Here is a 20,005-nt window from a genome sequence, read left to right as displayed (position 1 = left end):
TAAAAATAAACCAAAAAAGGTGACTCAACCGTGGATAACAAGGGAAATTAGAGACAGCATTAGGCCCAAAGAGAGAGCATATCAATTGGCCAAAAAAAGTACTACAACCGAAGACTGGGAGCAGTTCAAGATGCATCAAAGGAGGACAAAGGGATTCATCAAGAGAGCAAAAATAAATTATGAAAGTAAGCTTGCGGCAAATATAAAAACCGACTACAAAAGCTTTTATAAGGAAAAGATTGGTGAAATCCAGAGTAGGTCCCTTGCAGTCGGAATCAGGGAAATATATAATGGGGAATAAGGAAATGGCAGACCTATTAAATTCTTATTTTAGTTCTGTTTTTACAAGAGAGGATACAAATAACCTCCCAAGGATGTTGGGAAACATAGAGACTAATGCAAGGGAGGAACTGAAAGAAATCAGTATCTCTAAGGACATGGTCTTGGGGAAATTGATGGGATTGAAGGCAGATAAATCCCAAGGGCCTGATAATCTACATCCTAGGGTACTTAAGGAAGTGGCCATTCAGATAGCAGATGCTTTAAGAATTATTTTCCAGAACTCGATAGACTCAGGATCAGTACCCATGGATTGGAGGGTAGCTAATGTTACCCCACTATTTAAAAAGGGGGGTAGAGAAAAAGCGGGGAATTATAGGCCGGTGAGCCTTACATCAGTAGTGGGCAAAATGATGGAATCCATTATTAAGGATGTAATAGTGGAGCATATGACTAGCAGAGAAGGGATCGGACAGAGTCAACATGGATTTACAAAAGGTAAATCGTGCTTGACAAATCTATTGGAATTCTTTGAGATGGTGACAGGTAAAATATATGGGGGAGAGCCAGTGGATGTGGTGTACCTGGACTTCCAAAAGGCCTTCAATAAGGTCCCGCATAAACGACTGGCTTCCAAAATCAAGGCTCATGGGATTGGGGGAAAAGTATTGATGTGGATTGAGAACTGGCTGGCAGGTAGAAGACAGAGAGTTGGGATAAATGGCTCGTTTTCTGAGTGGCAGGAGGTGACCAGTGGGGTGCCACAGGGATCTGTACTGGGACCCCAGCTGTTCACAATTTACATTAATGATCTGGATGAGGGGATTGAATGTAATATCTCCAAATTTGCAGATGACACTAAGCTAGGAGGGGTTGTGTGCACGGAAGAGGGGGTCAGGAAGCTCCAGTGTGATTTGGATAAATTGAGGGACTGGGCAGAAACATGGCAAATGCACTACAATGTGGATAAATGTGAGGTTATCCACTTTGGTAATACAAACCGGAGGGCAGATTACTATTTGGATGGCAATAGATTAAGAGATGGGGAAGTGCAGAGAGACCTAGGGGTACTTGTACACCAGTCTCTGAAGGCGAGCATGCAGGTACAGCAGGCGGTTAAAAAGGCAAATGACCTTCATATCAAGAGGGTTTGAGTATAGGAACAAGGATACCTTACTGCGGCTGTACAGGGCCTTGGTGAGACCATACCTGGAGTATTGTGTGCAGTTTTGGTCACCTGATCTAAGGAAGGATGTTCTTGCAATGGAGGGAGTGCAGAGGCGATTCACCAGGCTGATACTTGGAATGGCAGGAATGACTTATGAGGAAAGATTGCGCAAATTGGGATTGTACTCGCTGGAGTTTAGAAGATTGAGAGGGGATCTCATAGAGACCTATAAAATTCTGGCAGGACTGGACAGAATGGATGCAGATGGGATGTTTCCAGGGATGGGAAAATCCAGAACCCAGGGCCATAGTTTGAGGATAAGAGGCAAACCATTTAGGACCGAGATGAGGAGGAATTTCTTGACCCAGAGGGTGGTGAATCTGTGGAATTCATTGCCACAGAGGGCAGTAGAGGCAGGTTCATTAAATATATTTAAGAGGGAATTAGATATATTTCTTCAGTATAAGGGTATTAAAGGTTACGGAGAGAAGGCGGGGACGGGGTACTGAACTTTAAGATCAGCCATGATCTCGTTGAATGGCGGAGCAGGCTCAAAGGGCCGAATGGCCTACTCCTGCTCCTATCTTCTATGTTTCTATGTTTACTTAGATTCAGAGGCAGCAACACATTTTTACGTAATGGTGCCCTAAATGATACATAACCATGTCACCATGTACGGAGCTGAAACAGGCCATGGTGGCCTTGCGAGTCCGCACCGGTTCACTGAGTTTGTGTGCCCTCTTCAGGCATTGGTCCCAGTAGATCTTCATTCAATAACGATGGATGAATTATCCCTGCTTTTTTTCCCCAATACACCCATTGATTTCTCGCCATATTCTAATCATATAGAGTAATATAGGATTATCTGTCTTTTTTGTTACTGACAACATTCCACATAAATAAAATCCTTCACTGCCCCCTCTTTCATTGAGTATAATCCCATTTTAATCTGGGGGGTGGGGGGCTGCCTTCCTCAAAGAAAGATTAAAGAAATCTGGCTTGTGCTGACAAATAATACTTTCAAAAATCCAATAACCTAAGTTCTCCTATCTTATAATCTCATATTAATTTTTCCAGTGAAATTCTTGGTACCTTATTATTCCATAGGAATAGCCTAATACAATGATTTAATAAATTGAAGAAATTCTTCAGCAAAGAAACAGGCAGTAATTGAAAAAGATATTATAATCTTGGCATCACTTTCATTTTGACACAGTTAACCCTTTCGATAAAAGAAATCGGCAAATCTTTCAATTTCTGTAAATCCTTCTCTAACTTCTCCAACAGGGAAGTATAATTTAATTCGTACAAATTTTGTAGTTTATTATTGATCATGATTCCTAAGTATTTAATTCCATCTACTTTTCATTTAAATCAATTTCCTTGTCGATATCTTTCATAATCAAAATTTGTCAATGGCATTATCTCACTTTTATCTATATTAATTTTATAATCTGAAAGTATTCTATATTTTTCTAGTGTTGTTTGCAATTTCTCAGAGATTCAGCCGGGTCAGATAAATATAATAGCACATTATCAGCAAATTGGCTGATTTTATGTTCTTCTTGTCCAACTTCGAAGCCTTTAATATCCAGATTTCTCCTTACAATCTCTGCCAGTGGTTCAATCACAAGAATGAAAAGCACCTGGGACAGGGGACACTCCTGTCTACTTGATCTACTCAGAGGGACATTTGACTATTAGTGTATATAGTTATAATTATGGCTTATGGTTTATAATAAAAAGTTTTTATCCAGTTTATAAATATTCTGCCTATTCCAAATTTCTCCAATGTTTTAAATTAAAAAAAGGCCATTCTAAGCAGTCAAATTCTCTTTTTTTTTTTAGCTTCAAGGGAGACTGTTATACTGGAATTCTATTTTGATTTAGCCATATGTATTATATTGAATAGCCTACCCAGACTATTTAATGTGTGTCTTCCTTGAATAAATCCAACCTGATCTGGAGGTATCAATTTAGGTAAATGTTGTCCAGGTCAACTAGCTAATGCTTTCGCCAGTATCTTATAATCAGCACTCAAAAATGAGATAAGTCTATATGATGAGGTTCCTGTTTTTTTCCAGCAACTCAGTAATATTAGCTGTTTAAAAAGTGTCTGGGAGAATCTGAGTCTCCACTGCCCGGTCTAGCACTTCCATTATAAGAGGTAAATTGTCTATAGAACTCAGACAGGAACCCATCCTCCCCCAGAGACTTATTAGCCTGCAGAGTGTTCAGAGCCTTCTCAATTTCTTCTCATATGAAAGGAGCGTCTAACTCCATCTATTCTCTCACGTCTAATTTTGGAAGCTCAATGTTTGCTAGGAGCTCGTCCATTTCATTATAATCCGTTAATAATTCTGATTTATGTAGTTTTGTATAGTATTGTCTAAAATATTATTAATCTTTTTTTGGCTGTACGTTAAAATATCAGCTTCTGTTTTAATTGTATTTATCATCCTTGATGACTCCCCTGACTTCACTTGCCAGGACAAGACCTAATTCATAATATTTTTGTTTAGTTTTTAAAATATGTTTTTTTTCCATTTTATATATTTGTAAAGTATTATATCTCAGTTTTTTTAATTCTCTAAGAGCCTATATTTTTCTTGTAAACCTGTCCCCGATATTCTTTTTCCAGTTCTGTTATCTCTTTCTCCAAACCATCTAATACTGCATTATCTTCTCTTTTAAGATTTTTTGTATAAGAAATAATTTGCCCACTCAGGTAAGCTTTAAACGTATTGCATATCAAAAAGCTCTTATCAGTGGAAGGGAGATTTGACTCATAAAATAGCTCTATCTGTCTCCTAATAAACTCACAGAAGTCTGTTCTTTTCAACAATGTGGCATTAAGACACCATCTGTACACATTTTCTTGTTTTTCCACAATCACAATAGTTAAAGTTAATTGTGAGTGGTCTAACAGTAGCCTCACCAAGTATTCCATTTTTAACACTCTGCTTTTTAACTGTGCAGACATTAAAAATAAATCAATCCTTGTATGTGAATCATGGTCCCTTGAGTAGAACGAGTAATCCCTCTCTGTGGGGTAGAGCTGCCTCCAGATATCAATCAGATTTAAATCTTTCATAAATGATCGCTTTTGTGGCCTTCGCCCTCATTACTGTTCTTGCTGATTTATCCAATTATCCAATAATTAAAATCGCTTCTAACCAAAATATATTTTGTCTACCTTCTGCTGCTTTTAAAAAGATAGCCTTCATCGTCATAATTTGGAGTGTAAATATTCATAAATGCCCAGTTTTCTGCATAAATTTTACAATGTACCATTACAAACCTTAAAGCTTGTTCAATCCATATATCTTCTACTGTGATAGCCTGAAAGAAAGAAGTTATTATCTGGAAAACCCTGATGGGGCAAGTTTCATCAGCAAGACATTGAGGTGACTAATGGTGGAACCTCAGTTGTGGAAATCCTGGAACAACAAATATCTCTCTGCAAACCTAGAAAGAACCTTCCTGAGCGGTAAACATTGACCTTTTGAGCACCAAAGCCTATGTTAAATTCTGTGCACAGTAGAAGAATTACCTGAAACCAGTGAACTTGGAAGAATGAGAAGTGAGATTGAAGTGTGAACCAAAGAACTTTTCTTAAATTTACACACACATTACATACACCTGCGCTTAGAATTAGAAGGGGGTTAAATTGGGTTAGTTAAGTTAATAGGAATAAGTTAAAGTTTGATTTTGTTTTCATGTTTAAAGATAATTAAAAACAACTTTTGTTTCAGTAACTACTTGTCTCGGTGAATTTCTATTGCTGCTGGGTTTTGGGGTCCTTTGGGCCATAACAGAAGGGAGAGATCACAATGATGAGTTCTGAAGTGATAGGAAACATAAAAGGGAAGGAAGTTATAATGCATGTAAAATTATGGTTATTGCTCGACTTGCCTCACAAATGTAAAAATGACAAGGAGCATTGAGCAGTGAATCTGCAACCTTTCGCAGGAGTTTTCTTTCCAGTCTGAGAGTGTTATGTAGCATTGACAACCCCATGGTGGGATGGCTGAGGGATCAGGATTCTGCTTCCACTAACATAATGGCCATTCAAAGATTTTGCAAATTCATTAGAACTTGTTTTGGTTGTAAATACAGTCCAACAGAGGGGGAAAGTATATAGAGGAGGGATGGAGGGAGGAAGTATTAAAGATAGAGAACTCAATGCAGCAGGAGAAAGGGGATGGGGGAGTAATAACCATCATGGCAAGAAATACAGCCCAAGTCAGGAAACCTGGGTTATGGTGGCAAAATAACCTTTAAAGCATTATAAAGCAGAGTAGACTGCAGCTTTAGGAAGGGATGCGATGGTGAATGTAAGTGGAGCCAGCGGAGTGGTTTGCTTTTGGGTTAGAGAAAATTATTAAAAATCAGTCTGAAATGGAACATAAAGCCAGGTGAGTGGGTGAGAAAACTGAAAGGCTGGGAACAGCCAGTTCCCCTTTGTACACATAAATATACCAGCATTTTTAGTTCATGGATGGTGATTTTTATTTGCTGATGTGCTGAACACATCCAACACCACTTTCAACTCAATCTCATCAATATGAAAGCCTTCCAGGTTTGGAGAACCCTGTATCAACAAGAACTCTCTGCCAAACATTTGCCAGAGGGAAATGAGAGATCAGCTCCAGTTGTATTAAATAGGCTTAAATTCAGATCACAAATCACATGTTTAAACAAGATGAATTATGGCTGGGTCTCACCTCAACTTGTGTCACCAATTTCCCTAGCTGGGGATTTAATTTAGATTTGTAAAAAAAATTAAACACCTCATTATCATCCCCTTAAGACTAACTGCAGCAATGTGTACTCGCCTTACTGTACAATTTAATACCCTAATTTCAAAGAGTAGTTCAATCTTTTGGAACCCAACACACCTTTTCAACCTAGACAAGAATACATTGGAGCCAGGTTGCAGTGGCAATCCACAAATTAATTACCACCCACCTAACCTCATCACCCATACTTGCCTCAATATAATTCCCAACCTTTTCTTCAATGAATTGTCCAAAAATTGCCTAAAGAACTATAAAAATTGCCCGACTCTATGTGAAAAGAGTTTACCAGACACATTGCTCATGCACTGCAGAGATGACCTAATGCTTCATACTTTATAGCCTTTCTTTTTATGACCATCACTAATTTGGGGCCAGTTCCTGCAAACACAGGGTCTGGATCAAAGATGGCAGTGCCTATGCTCAGCAGCAGCCACAGGGGGTTGCAGACTCTGGGGAAGCAGAGGATTGGAACAGGGCACCAGAAAAACCAGGAGTCCAAACTCCTGTTTGGGAAGGAGAGCAGAGGAGATGTCTCAGAACAGTAACCACAGTGAAAGCATGTGAAGGGCTCACAGGCTGAAGAACACACAGGAGGTGAACTGTTGGTAACTCGAGGCGAGGAATCTACGCAGGCGATGGTCTGCTGGAGACTGGCTTGAGTCTGGCTGAAGAGGTACTAGGTATCAGAACTGATATGCAAGAGGGAACCGAGGGGGCTGAGAGGTTCCTGATCGTGTCAGAGATTTGGATCTGGGACTGTGGGGCTGCGGAAGCTACAGGGTCACTGGAGGTGAATCCGTGGGTGCTCAGTGATTCTGGGGGTGACCCTCTTTTGCTTCTCTTTCTCTGACTGTAAGGGGCACTGGGCAATTTGTGCTGATGGTGAATGTTTGCCTGACAGTAAACAAAAGGAAGTTTTATGTAATATCACATTTTCTATTTTATTACATGATGATAAAAGAATCTTGAATCTTGAGATTTGTAATATAAATGAAGAGGTTAACATAGAACAGTACAGCAGTGGAACAGGTCCTTCGACTCACAATGTCTGTGCTGAACACAATGCAAAATGAAACTACAGGCAGACTCTGTGTTATGAGCGTCTGACTTACGGACAACTTGTACTTAGGAACCGACGGTTCCCTCAATTCATGTGTGCAAGATATCAATAGAAAAAAAATCATAGGACCAATTTGAAGAATAGTAGAGGATTTCTTCCTAAGATCTTGGCCCATCTTCAACTAAAATCATTGAAATGTATTAGCTAGTCATTATTATAAGGTCATTTCTTGAATCCTACTTTGCACTTGCTCCATAACAATGATTACAGTTCTCTGATTACCATTGTTGGTACAAGAACAAGAGTTCAAGATTCATGATTCCTTTACTGTTATGTAATATTACACAAAATATGATTTTAGTCTGCTATAAGGCAGACTGATTCACTATCAGCAAAAATTGCCGGACACCTCTAACAGTCAGAGAAAGAAAAGCAGAAGAGAGTACCCCAGAGTCCCATGGATTTGCCTCCAGTGCTCTCATAGCCTCAGCAATCACACAACTCCAGTCCAAAACATCAGCATCTGAGGCTCCAGATTCAAATCTCTGACACAATCAGGAAGCCTCCAGTGCCCTCAGCATCCTCTTGCATTCCAGTGCTGGTTCCCCTTCAGCCAGTCTCAAGCTAGTCTCCAGCAGTCTGCAGCCTGGTGTGAGTCCTTCGACTGCATTGCATGGGTTCTTCAGCTGCAGAGCCCTTTTCTGGTCCACTGCCGAGGTCACAGTCCCCTGGATCATCTCCTCTCCTTATCCTTCTCAAAGGGGGGAGGGGATGTTCTCTCTCGTTCTTGTGCCCTGTGCCAGTCCTCTGTTTCCCGAAATCTACAACCCTTCGTGGCTGCTGCCGATTATAGGCACCACCAACTCAGGATTTTAAAATAAACCACATTGTTTCCTTTAACAGGCCAATTAAAGCCTGTACAGGCCATTGGCAATTGGGTGGGGCAGAAGAACCCTACGGAGGAGCGCTGTGCCTCCTCTCCGCGAGTCTGCACCAGCGGCAGTGCTGCCCCATTGGAAGTCTCCTTCACTTATTTTTGCACGTCCTCATTGGAAAAAAAATCATCAGCCCAGAATGTGGATTCAACTCTCCATTCTCTTTCTTTGCAAATCACAGAGAAAAGTAATTTTCCCTGCGATTAACTGCACTAATGGCCACATCAGAAAATTAGCCTGTGATTTTTGTTCAGCACATATTGTGCACCTAATGTTCTTATCATGTACACAACAGCCATTTCTGTGATTACCTGATTAAATTGGAACACAGAGGTCCAGCCCACTATCTTCCCACATCAGTCACAGAAAGGCAAAGAGCAAATCCTGCAGTAGACTGGTGAAATAGCCTCCAAAGTGAGAGTCATGTTTAATGACAGCCATTGCCAGATTCTATTTTCATCGTTCTGCTTTTACTGTATGCAATATTGTGTTTCTAGACGTTTATAGCACCTTTTCGTTTTTGCACCTATCCAAGATGCTGTAACATCTGTCAAACTGATTAGTCTGCTCCTTGCTGTGGTGTCAGTCAACTTGTGACACTGATCAAACTTTGCAGCATTTTGAGCATAGCCATAGAACCTGGAGATTTCTGCTTTCCCTTTGCCCCTTTCTGCAGCAGAAAGACTCTCTAAGGTCTGATTTTTCTCAGTTGTTAGCACAGCGAGGTTACCATAGCTGCAAGCTCTGCATAGAGTTCCACCCAGATCTTCATTAGCTCCTGTGGACAGAATGCTAGAGTGATGTTTTTAACAAATTGTACTCAAACTTTAAAAATTTTTTTAGGGGACCCGACAGCATTTTTAATGCATTAAAAGAGGTAGAATTAAATTTCTAGATAAATGTTTTCAACAGAACACAATGCATCTTAAATTATCAGTATTTATTATACATACTCTATTCAACTCGTAACATTTAGGAGGTGGACAGATATTCTTTGGTGATTGAGCAGTAGGAGACCGAGTCCAGAGGACCCCAAAACCCAGCAGCAATAGAAATTCATCAAGACAATGGTTACTTAAACAAAAGTTGCTTTCAATTTTCTTTAAACATAAAAATAGGATCAAACTTTAACTTATTACTATTAACTTAACCTAACTTAATCCCCTTCTAATTCTAAGCACATATGTATGTAATGTGTATAAATGGTTACCGCTCAGGAAGGTTCTTGTTGTTTCAGGGAAAGATTTGTTGCTCATTGGCCACACATACTGATTTCCTCCAAATGATAACCTCCTTCTAGGTCACCACAGAGTTCTCTTGTTTCCTTTATTTCAGGAAAAACACTCTAGCCAGCCATTTCCTCTAGGACTACAAGGGTTTTGAACAAGCTGAACTCAGAACTCACAACCTGTGTTCAAAATGGGGTTTTCAACAAGCCAGCCTGCTTGCCATGTTGCAGCCTCAACTACTACTGTAGAACTGACTTCTCCCTCTCTCAGAGAAGAACCCTGTTTGTTTTTTCCTCTGCCTGCTTGTAAAAACCAAATAACCTCTCCCAAGATTCCAAACTCGATCTTTGAAAGATCTTATTAGTACTTGAACCTGGACTCTTGTTCCAATTTGCATCTCCTTTTGAAGTTCTTTCCAAAGCAGTTCCATTGTCTCTGCAAAATCAACCGGAGCCTTAACATCTAGCTTTAGCAAAGCTCTTGAATTTGTGAAGTGACCTACACAAAACCCCACCCCCACAATCTATCTCTTTTAATGATATATTTATCCATTACTAATAACAATATAACCCATAGCAATAGAAACAGTCCTTTTGCCCACCATGTTCTGCTAACCATTGTTAGTCTTTGACACGTAGATAGGTTGTCCCCATTCAGATGAACTTCCATAACAATAATTCTGCTTTCTTAAGTTATAAATCACCAATCAGGAACTCTGCTCCACTCTGCCCTGTGATACAAAACAATTCTGAACTCAGTGACAAGTGCAATCATTTCAGGAGTGCCTAGCAAAATTAAAGTATTCAAAGTTCTAATTTTCAAGTGGTAGTCTTACATAAAATTTAGAACTTTGTCCAAAAGGCAATTTCTGATTTAATAAAATGCAAAAAATAGTGTTTGAAAATTCAACCCTTGATCACTATATTAGCTGGAGCACCATGAATCATGGAACTAAGATTATTCAGTGCCTGCTCATTTGTAATAAAACTTAGTATTGTATACATTGGATTGCATCCAAATCAACCATATTAATAGGTTAGAAATTCAGGAATCTCTAAAACAATCCTTTGGGATTTCTTTAAGTAATAAAACATTTGGACCATTATGAAGTTAGCACTCAGCGATTTTTAGCAGAGTTGGGCAAAATCTCCATTTATGTGCTGGGTTATCAATCTGACAAAAAAAAATCAGAGACCCCTTTAATCGCAATGGTGAATGGGATGGGATGCTAAGTAAATGTTTCATGTAATTTAACTTAATTTTTTAATGACTTCTATGACCTTTATTTTTTTATTTCTTGTTTTCCCAAAAACATTTACATTAACTTTAATAATTTTAAAATGTCTCTGAAATTTTGGGGTCCACTTTGGAGTCAATGAAGAAGGTAGTGACAGATGTTTGGAATTTACTTTCACAAGAATGGCTAAACACTCTGTAGATTTGGCCCTGCACACTTAAAATCCCTAAGTAAAAACTTTATATGTTTTAAATATTTTATGGACTAAAGTAAAATATTGATAAGAACATTAAATGCTAGAAATACTCCACAGGACATGCATTATCTGTGAAGACAGAAATATAACTGGGGAAATTTTGAAATATATCAAACTTAAGTTCTGTAGAAAGGTGAAAAGGACAAGTGAAAACAAAAGGGAGGTCTCTATGATAGGTTGAAGGCAATGAGAGATTGAATGATGGAAGTGAGCTCAGCTGAAAGAATTTGATAAGGAAGACACAAAAGAAATCTGAAATACCATGGACATGTGAAGTGAATGATAATAGGAAATTCCAATGCTGAATTCTGAAAACTAATTTGCCATATCAAAAGATAAAGAGTAGTTCTTTGAGTTTTGACATAAAGTGTGAGTTTTACTTTTGCTCATTATCAAGGTTTGGGGAGAAAGAAGGGCACAAGACTCAGATTTTACCATCCAAGACCAACTCATTGTTTGGACCTCATTGAGTGTGGAACGTCAGCAAGACTGTCCTTCTGCTTATGAATGAACTAAGTGTGGACAGTGTGTCTGAATGGCAGGCTGGATCCAAATAGATCCAGTACTTTGCCAGTTTGTGTCATATCATTGTATCTTAAGCCTGCCATTCATTTTTCAGGGAACAAGAAAACATGCAATTTAACATTAAGACTTGTGCTAAAGGATCATTCTCTTCCATTGGTGACAGAAAGCATGGCATACTAGATTAAGATAAGAACCTGTGGCAGACATGGGCCATTTAATTTCCCAAGCCAGTAAAATATTTAACGGATAACGAGCTTCATCCATGTAGCAGTGTCCGTCCAAAATTTCATAAAATCTTTGGTTAATGATAAAAGAATTTGAATTTCAAACTGATCTTGAATCCATTGACATTCACAGTTAGTGTTTCTTATTTTTATTTTTGAAAGTTCTAGCTCTATTTTCTACATTATATATCATAGTCAACTTCCCTAACCAATGGTAATATTTTCTTTTCAATCTATCCTGTTATTTCCACCAAATCATTCAGGGAACGTAATTTTAGATTGTTTAAACTTCCTTAAATAATATTAGGATTTTTGTTTGATCAGATTATTTATTTCTATTCCTAACTTGCAATTGTTATAAGACCCAGTTTTCACCATGTGCTCAACTTTCATTCCAAGCAATAGCTGATGAAAGGTTTATTTTCTTCATATGGAATTAAATATTTATAAATTACAATTCAACTTGAAGCTTATAAAATATTGTTTTGACTTTGGTTTAGTGCTGTTCTCCAAGATTAATGTCATAGCTTGATTCAAATCATATCACTTTCAGAATTTGAGAAGTATGCCACATTATTTTTAAACACATATGATCAGGAGAGACCTTTCAAGGCTGTGGTGATACAACCACTACATTGGCCACACTTCTACTAGCCTTCTGGAGGGGGAAACCACTATACCTGCAGGTGGGAAACCTGGGAGGCTGGCCCCACCTGCCAGTTATAGAGACTCAAGCTGGCCCATTTAGACACATGGAGGCAGCAAAGGACAGTCAGACACACGTGGAGCCTGCAAGGATACTAAGACTGGTGTACAAGTTTAAGCTAATTAAAACCTGCTCTACGGTCTGTGGACTTTGCATCAGAATTATTCGCACAGTAGCGCTCACAAATTAATTAAGTTAAAGTTAAAAGGACCATGAAGAAGTTCCTCACCATTGAGAGGCTGGATATTGACCCCCAATATCCGGATGCTCCAGCATACTTCAAGATCTGGAAGCATGCTATCAAGGCGATTACACAGAGGCTGAGGTCATCAACACTAACCAGAAGAGACCCATAATACTTCGCACCAAGTTGGGTCTGCACACTTTCCAGGCTATCCGAGACTGCATGAATTTTGAACCAGCGATGGTCATCCTGGAAAGCATGTACCAGCCCCCGACAAACATGCTCTATGCTTGGTACCTGCTCAGCATTAGGGTTCAGCAGCCAGGTGAGATGGCAGACATTTACCTGAGGGCCCTGCGAGAACTAGTATGCTCATGCACGATTGAAGCTGGGGTGACTGCTGGGGAGGTGGAGCAACTCATCCGAGGTGTCTGCATGTGAGGGTTGTGGTCGAGGGTGACTCAACAGAGACTGTTGGAGGAGAATAATGCCTCCCTTACCAGGATCATGGAGGTAGTCTGGTCCCTAGAAGCTGCAGCTCACCACATAGAAGCCTTTGATGCTTGCCTCCCCCAACCTCCACCCTGGCTGATGCCGACTATAGCAGTTGCTGAGGGGACCCACGTGGAAGAGACGATCACTGCCACCGACACAGTCCATTGCTGTAAGTACTGCTGGTCCAAGTGTGGGTCGGACAGGCGCTCCCAAAAGAACTGTCTGGCGAGGAACTCGCATTGCTCCTGATGCGGCAAGAAAGGCCACTTCGCTGAAGTGTGCCTCTCCAAACCCACTGGGAGTGTTGTGGCCCTCTGTGACCACCTGTCCTCCTTCTGACTGTCTGGACACCCTCATGTGCAAATGCCGGGCAGTGCTATTATTCCGCCTGCTACTTCCACCTGCACTGATGTTACTTCTGGCCCGGCCATCCAACCATGTTGCCACCACATGCTCTGCCATCTTTCATCGTCCAACTTCCACCGCACTGATGACATCACCTCCGCCCACACAGATGACATCACTGGCGTCACTTCTGGTAGAGTCGCCTGACCGTGCCAATGCCATGTGCATCTCCTGGGCGCAGTCATCATGGACCAACTAACCCCCGACCACCTCAACTTGCCATCTGAATGATGTGGTCAACACGCGCATGTACAAAACCGCACACTCTGAAGGGCTCGGCAGCGCTCACAAAGGCATTAGGTTACAAGAACTAAAACATTTTGCAAAATGTAGTGATTTATGTTGTCACATTTTCAAGCATAAAAAAAATATCAACAAGGAATATAAAAATATATGGGGAGGAGGCAAAAAAATGGAATTGAGTAAAATAAGTCTCCAAGAGAGGACTCAATTCAACAATGGTAAGAGATAATTGGCCTCCTGAGATTGCTATCTTGGTACAAAAGAGCATGCCAGTAAATAAGTTGATTTACTCTATTTGGCTAGTACTAATGCTTTTCAGTTTATGAGGCCACAGTTACAAAAGAATTCTATTTCATATCCTTTAAATTAATAACAACCTATTTAATTGTATAACTTAAAAAGCAATCTTTCTGATTTACATTTATCCTCTAATATTAGATTTTAAATAAGCCCTGAGATATTCCTAAAATCAATTTGAATCTTTTATTTGACAAATAAAAGTCTAATTGTATTGAAAAGTAAATTGCATTTTGAACGCTTAAATACCTCAGATTTCTGCCATCATGTTTGTGACTTACCTGCCTTTTCAATTGTAATTTTCACAGTTTCTTGACCTGGAAGACAAGGACAGGGTCCTCTGCACCTCAGGGTGATCACTTTAGGTGAAGAACAAGCTTGGTAATCCAATTTACACTGTAATTAAAAGAAATAAAGGGAACGTTATGCAATATGATCCATTTTGATATCAACTGAACTGACACCATATACAAGGATGGGTTAAAAATGTAAGACTGCCTAAAGACAAGCTATCAACTTCTGAATCTGATTGGCTTCAGACCCATTTAATTCTTTTCTTCCTTTCTCTCATCATCTACAGTGTTAGAGCCATACAGCATGGAAACAAGCCTTTTGGCCCAAGGTGCCAACACTGACTAAAATGTCCCATCTACTGGTGAACTGTGAACACTTTGAGGAAACTCAAGGCAAATTGCAGGTGCAAAAGATTGAAGAATCGAGCTGTTGCAATATCAGCTCAGACCTTCAGAGGTCCTTAATGGGCACAAAAAGGTTTTCAAAAGGAATGGCATTGGTGGCCTGGAATGAGGAGGATGGGGGTGGTGACCAGGGAATGGTCCGGAGGATCACCAATATACTGCCTTTGAGGCAGATGGCTGCCTCTACCATTTCCTGAGGGTTCCCTTTGGCATCACTAATGGGGTCTCGGTCTTCCAGCAGGAGATGGACCGCATAGTAGACCAGTACAAGCTGCAAGCCTTATTCCTGTATTTGGACAATGTCACCATTTATGGCCATGATTTTAATCTCCAAAAACCTTATATACAATAAGGATATGTATGTGTTTTGGATGACTCGCCTCACAATCCTTGGCTGCATCGTAGAGAATAGAGTCATTGGCTGCGATCCTGATCGCATGCACCCTCTTTTGGAAATCCCCCTTCCCCACAGTCTCAAGGCTCTGAAAAGATGCCTGGCCCCCTTGTCCCAATATGCCCAGTGGGACCCCAATTACGTGGAAAAGGCCCGGCCCCTTGTCAAATCCACCTCTTTTCCCCTGACATCAGAGGCTCCTGCAACCTTCAGCTGCATCAAGACAGACATTTCCAAGGCCGTGATGCATACGGTGGACGAATCCACTCTGTTCCAGGTGAGAGTGATGCGTCCGACTTTACCCTGGCCCCCATCCTTAACCAGGCAGGTAGACCCATACCTTTTTTTCCTGCACCTTTCAGGGCCCTGAAATTTGACACTCCTCTGTCGAGAAGGAGGCGAAGGCCATTGTTAAGGCTGTACGGCACTGAAGACGCTATCTTACCAGCAAATGATTTACTTTGCTTACCGATCAACGTGCAGTTGCTTTCATGTTCAACAATCAGCAGTAAAATCAAAAATGACAAGATATTGAGGTGGAGAATCAAACTTTCCACCTACAATTATGATGTACTGGCCCAGGAAACTCAATGATCCTCCAGACACCCTCTCTTGGAGAATGTGTACCCGCGACAAATAAACAGGTTATAAACCTTCCACAATGACCTCTGCCACCCTGGGATCACCAGATTCTTTCACTTTATCAAAGCCTGCAACCTACCTTACTCCATTGAGGAGATCAGGACCATGACCAGAAATTGCCAGGTCTGTGCGGAGTTAAAACTGCGCTTCTATTGACCAGACAGAATGCATCTGACAAAAGCTACCCGCCCCTTTGAACACGAGCATTGATTTCAAGGGGCCCCTCCCCTCTCCTAACCTCAACATGTACTTCCACAACATCATTGATGAGTACTCACATTTCCTGTTCACCATCCCCTGCCCGGACATGACCAACACCACAGTCATCAAGGCCCTGCGCAATCTCTTCACCCTGTTTGGGTACCCCTTCTATATTATAGCAACTGGGGGTCCTCTTTTTTGAGTGACAAGCTGCACCAGTACTTGCTGGCCAGAGCCACTGCCACAAGTAGGACCACCAGCTACAACCCCTGAGGGAATGGGCAGGTGGAAAGGGAGAACGCTACCTTCTGGAAAGCCATCCTCCTAGCCCTGTGGTCTAGAGATCTTCTAGTTTTCCACTGGCAAGAGGTCCTCCCCGATGCACTCCACAATCAGATTGTTCCTATGTACTTCCACCAATGTCACTCTGCATAAAAGGATGTTTTCCTTTTCCAGCAAGTCTGCTTCAGGGACCACTCAGCCATCCTAGCTGATGTCCACTGAGCCAGTCCTACTCTGGAACCTTGAGGAGCCATAAGTCTGACCCACTGGTCAAAAGGGTCCATCTCCTCCACGCCAACCCCAAATATGCCTAAGTGGCGCACCAGAATGGGCATGAGGACACTGTCTCTGTTCGGGGCCTGGTGCCCTCAGGAGTCCCTGGGACCATTGCCAACCACCCCACACACCCTTCATCTACTGCTATCCACGATGAACCAGTGTAATGGCATGTTACCCCTGCCTGCCCCATGACATGTTGGATCTGGTGCCATGCATCCATCAAGCCAACGCTGACAGCAGCATGCAGGTGTCCCAGATAAACCAAGATCCAACACCTGCATCACAGCTGGTACTACAACAGTTGCAGCGGCAGAGCAGATTACCCAAAAGGCTCAACTTGTAAGAACATTTAATTAATTTCACCCTGCCAGACTCTTTTAAAAAGGAAGGGGTGAATATTGTAAACCACTGTATATATGTTTGGATTTGTTAGGACATATCCATTGCTGACTTGTGCCTGAGACTTCTCCCACTGACCCTTGAATAAAGGCAATTGTGCCACAGACCCACCCCCCCCCCCCCCCCTAGTCCAGGACAATCGACCAGCATGGATCCACCTCCATTCTGTTGTGAATAAAAGTCTATCAGTTGCTCTACAACTTCTAGTCTTTGAAATTATTTATGGTGCATCAGGTAATAGAGGTTCAGCCAGTAAAACTGCTCTCAGCTCCAGAGGCCTGGGTTAAATCCTGATCTCAGTCACTGTTTGGATTTGCATGTTCTCCCCTATGTCCACATGGACTTCCATGGTGTTCTGGTTTCCTCCTGATTCTAAAGATATCCAGGTTGATAGGTTAATTGGTAAATGTAGATTGCCCCCAATGTGTAGATGAGATGATGGGAATGTAGTTTCAACTCAATCTACAGATTTGCTGATGACACAAACATCAGCCACGAAACTGGAAATGATGAGTCAGAATACAGGATGGAGATCGTGTTTGGGTGGTGCCTGAACAATAATCTTGTTCTCAACATCATCAGTAACTGGGTTGATTTTGCCAAGGAAGCATACATCTATCAACATTGATGAGACAGGGGTGGAGAGGGTTACTATCTTCAACTTCCCGGGAGTCCATATTCCTGGAGTCAGCACATTGAGGCAACCGTGAAGGTGGCACACCAATCCCTCTACTTTCTAATGAGTGTGAGGAGATTTGGCGTGTCATTGAAAACTCTGATACAGGTGCACTGTGGAAAGGTTGCATCACTGGCTGATTTCGGAATTCAAATGACAGGAACGTTGAAGTTTGCAGAAGGTAGAAAAGATAGCCAGATCCATTACAGGTTCTCCCATCGTTCAAAGACATCTACAGGAAGGCAACCTATATTATCGGACCCCCATTGCACTGGTCACTGCTAGGTGCAGAAGATACAGTAGGTTCAAGAACAGTTTCTTCCCAATAGCTATAATGCTCTTTAAACTCTTCTTGTTAGACTATTGGCACTATTTCAAAGTCACTCTTATTTTTTCTTGCACTAGGATAACTGTGAATATTTATTATTTATATTTTCTATTTATCATCTCTTTTTAATTTAATTGATGAATACCATTGTAGCCTTTTTTATGTTCAGCTGGAGCAAGAAAGACTAACACAAATTCTCCTTAACTACTACCAAGAGCAGTATCCAACCAGAATCTACCTTGTTATACCACACTTAAGGTGGTCATCCTTCAAATTATGCTAATACCCAGTTATTGAAATTGTTGCCATTTTATTACTTCATGGCTTTGTTCCAATTATGGAGGTTTAAATGCAAGAATTAAACCTTTATTAAATTTTATATTAAGTGTATACTCACCAAATGTAACAGAATGTATCGCAGCTGTTGCAACATTGAAGATTTTGTATTGAATCTTCCTGATGCTATTGTTAAGTACACTCACTGTGCTAGTGGCTGAAGAACATGTGCATCAACATCCGTTCAATCTATATCAAGTCAAGTTCATTGTCATCTGATTGCACAAGTATAACCCGAAGAAACAGTGATCTCCAGTCATCAGTGCAAAACATGCAGTCACCCAACCAGACATAACATTCACGCAGGCAAACAGTTTATAAGTAGGACAAGCAAGTACTCATACATATAAATAAATAACCATATTATTTCATGAATCTGAGAGTCTCGGGTGGTTAGTGTTAGTGTAAGGCACAGCATCTATATATGTGAGCTGCTTTAATAGCCTGTCTGCATATATGCTGACTAAGCATGCCCAGGCCCAAAACATTTGCCTAGCACCTGTACTGACTGCATGCCCAGACATGCATGGACTGACCAAAACAGCTTGCTTTGTGGGCAATATACTTGTAGGCTAGGTTATATCTAAAAAACAGTACATGATAGGAAAACTTTAAGGTGATTTTCATGATCAGCAGTCCAAAGTCCATAAAATAAACCAAAAGTGTTCAAGAAGCAAAATCTTCATTGCCCAGTGTAATTTGAGATTGAATGAGAATGATGGAAAGAAGATGCTAAAAGGAGTTAAAAATGACAATTTCTGAATATATTTAGGGTTGTACAAATTTTAGTGGAACAACATTTACAGCAAAAATGTGTTCATGGTTGGCTTCACTAAATACACATTTATGGAAACCGTTGTGTGATATCTCATTCCAAAATTTGCTTCCGTTCTTTCAACAACCAGCTTGTATGCAAGTTTACCATGTGACTAAGTATAACTTTGTGGTCCATTGGGTTTACAATTTCACTGCTTCAAATGTATTAAATTTGTAGCTGCACTGTATTATAAATTAATACAGTTCAGAACCTGTGCTCTGATTTCTAATAGTCCTATATTTTCTCAATTTAACATCATGGCATGAACAAGACTACCACAAAATAGGAAGCCTGATATGGTTAGCAAAACTAGATTATTTTACAAGAATTACACCTTGCACTGATGCTTTGCAATTTTAGGTGCAATGAGTAATGGAATCTGATGCCCAATGAACCAGCTAAAAGCTTTTCAAATATTGTATGATGCATTTAAATATTAAAATGATTTGCCAACCTTGTCACACAACCTTAACAAGAAAAATAGTTAACAGGAAGATTGGAGGCTTACACATACATAAGTATGTGGAGAGTACTGCTCCTATGGTACTTCAGTGTTTGTCAGTCTGTAATCACACTGTGATACTGCTAAGGCCTAATACATCCGAAACAACTAGCATATTCCAAAATCTTAATAGATTCTTGCAGAGCAACTGTAGCCTAGCTGATAAGACCGCTGAAAATCAACCTTACACTTGGAATGATGCAAAGGCGTCAAAAATTGAAAATCCAACAATACCATGGAAATAAAAACCTCAGCAATTCTCAGTGGACCAGGCAACATTTGTAGACACATTGCCCAACATGATTAGTATTGGCAACTGTTTCTGTTTTGTTTTCAGATTTTAAGCATTTCAATTATTTTTGCTTTCATGTTATTGTGGGAATTTATTTTTACAACATTTCAAAGA

The 20,005-nt window shown here is 40.5% G+C and overlaps 1 protein-coding gene across 1 annotated transcript in view; it reads right to left on the bottom strand.

Annotated features, from left to right (window-relative positions):
• Positions 1–20,005, bottom strand: part of spock1 (SPARC (osteonectin), cwcv and kazal like domains proteoglycan 1) — a 289,966-nt gene that overhangs the window by 54,301 nt on the left and 215,660 nt on the right. The window contains exon 5 of the mRNA XM_069898490.1: positions 14,327–14,441. Within this exon, the coding sequence (XP_069754591.1) occupies positions 14,327–14,441 (115 nt within the window). The remainder of the gene's footprint in view (positions 1–14,326; positions 14,442–20,005) is intronic.

The sequence above is a fragment of the Narcine bancroftii genome, chromosome 9, assembly GCF_036971445.1.
Source record: "Narcine bancroftii isolate sNarBan1 chromosome 9, sNarBan1.hap1, whole genome shotgun sequence".
Taxonomy (NCBI): domain Eukaryota; kingdom Metazoa; phylum Chordata; class Chondrichthyes; order Torpediniformes; family Narcinidae; genus Narcine; species Narcine bancroftii.
Note: the sequence above shows the minus strand (reverse complement) of the source record. Positions and strands in the feature narration are given on the sequence as shown.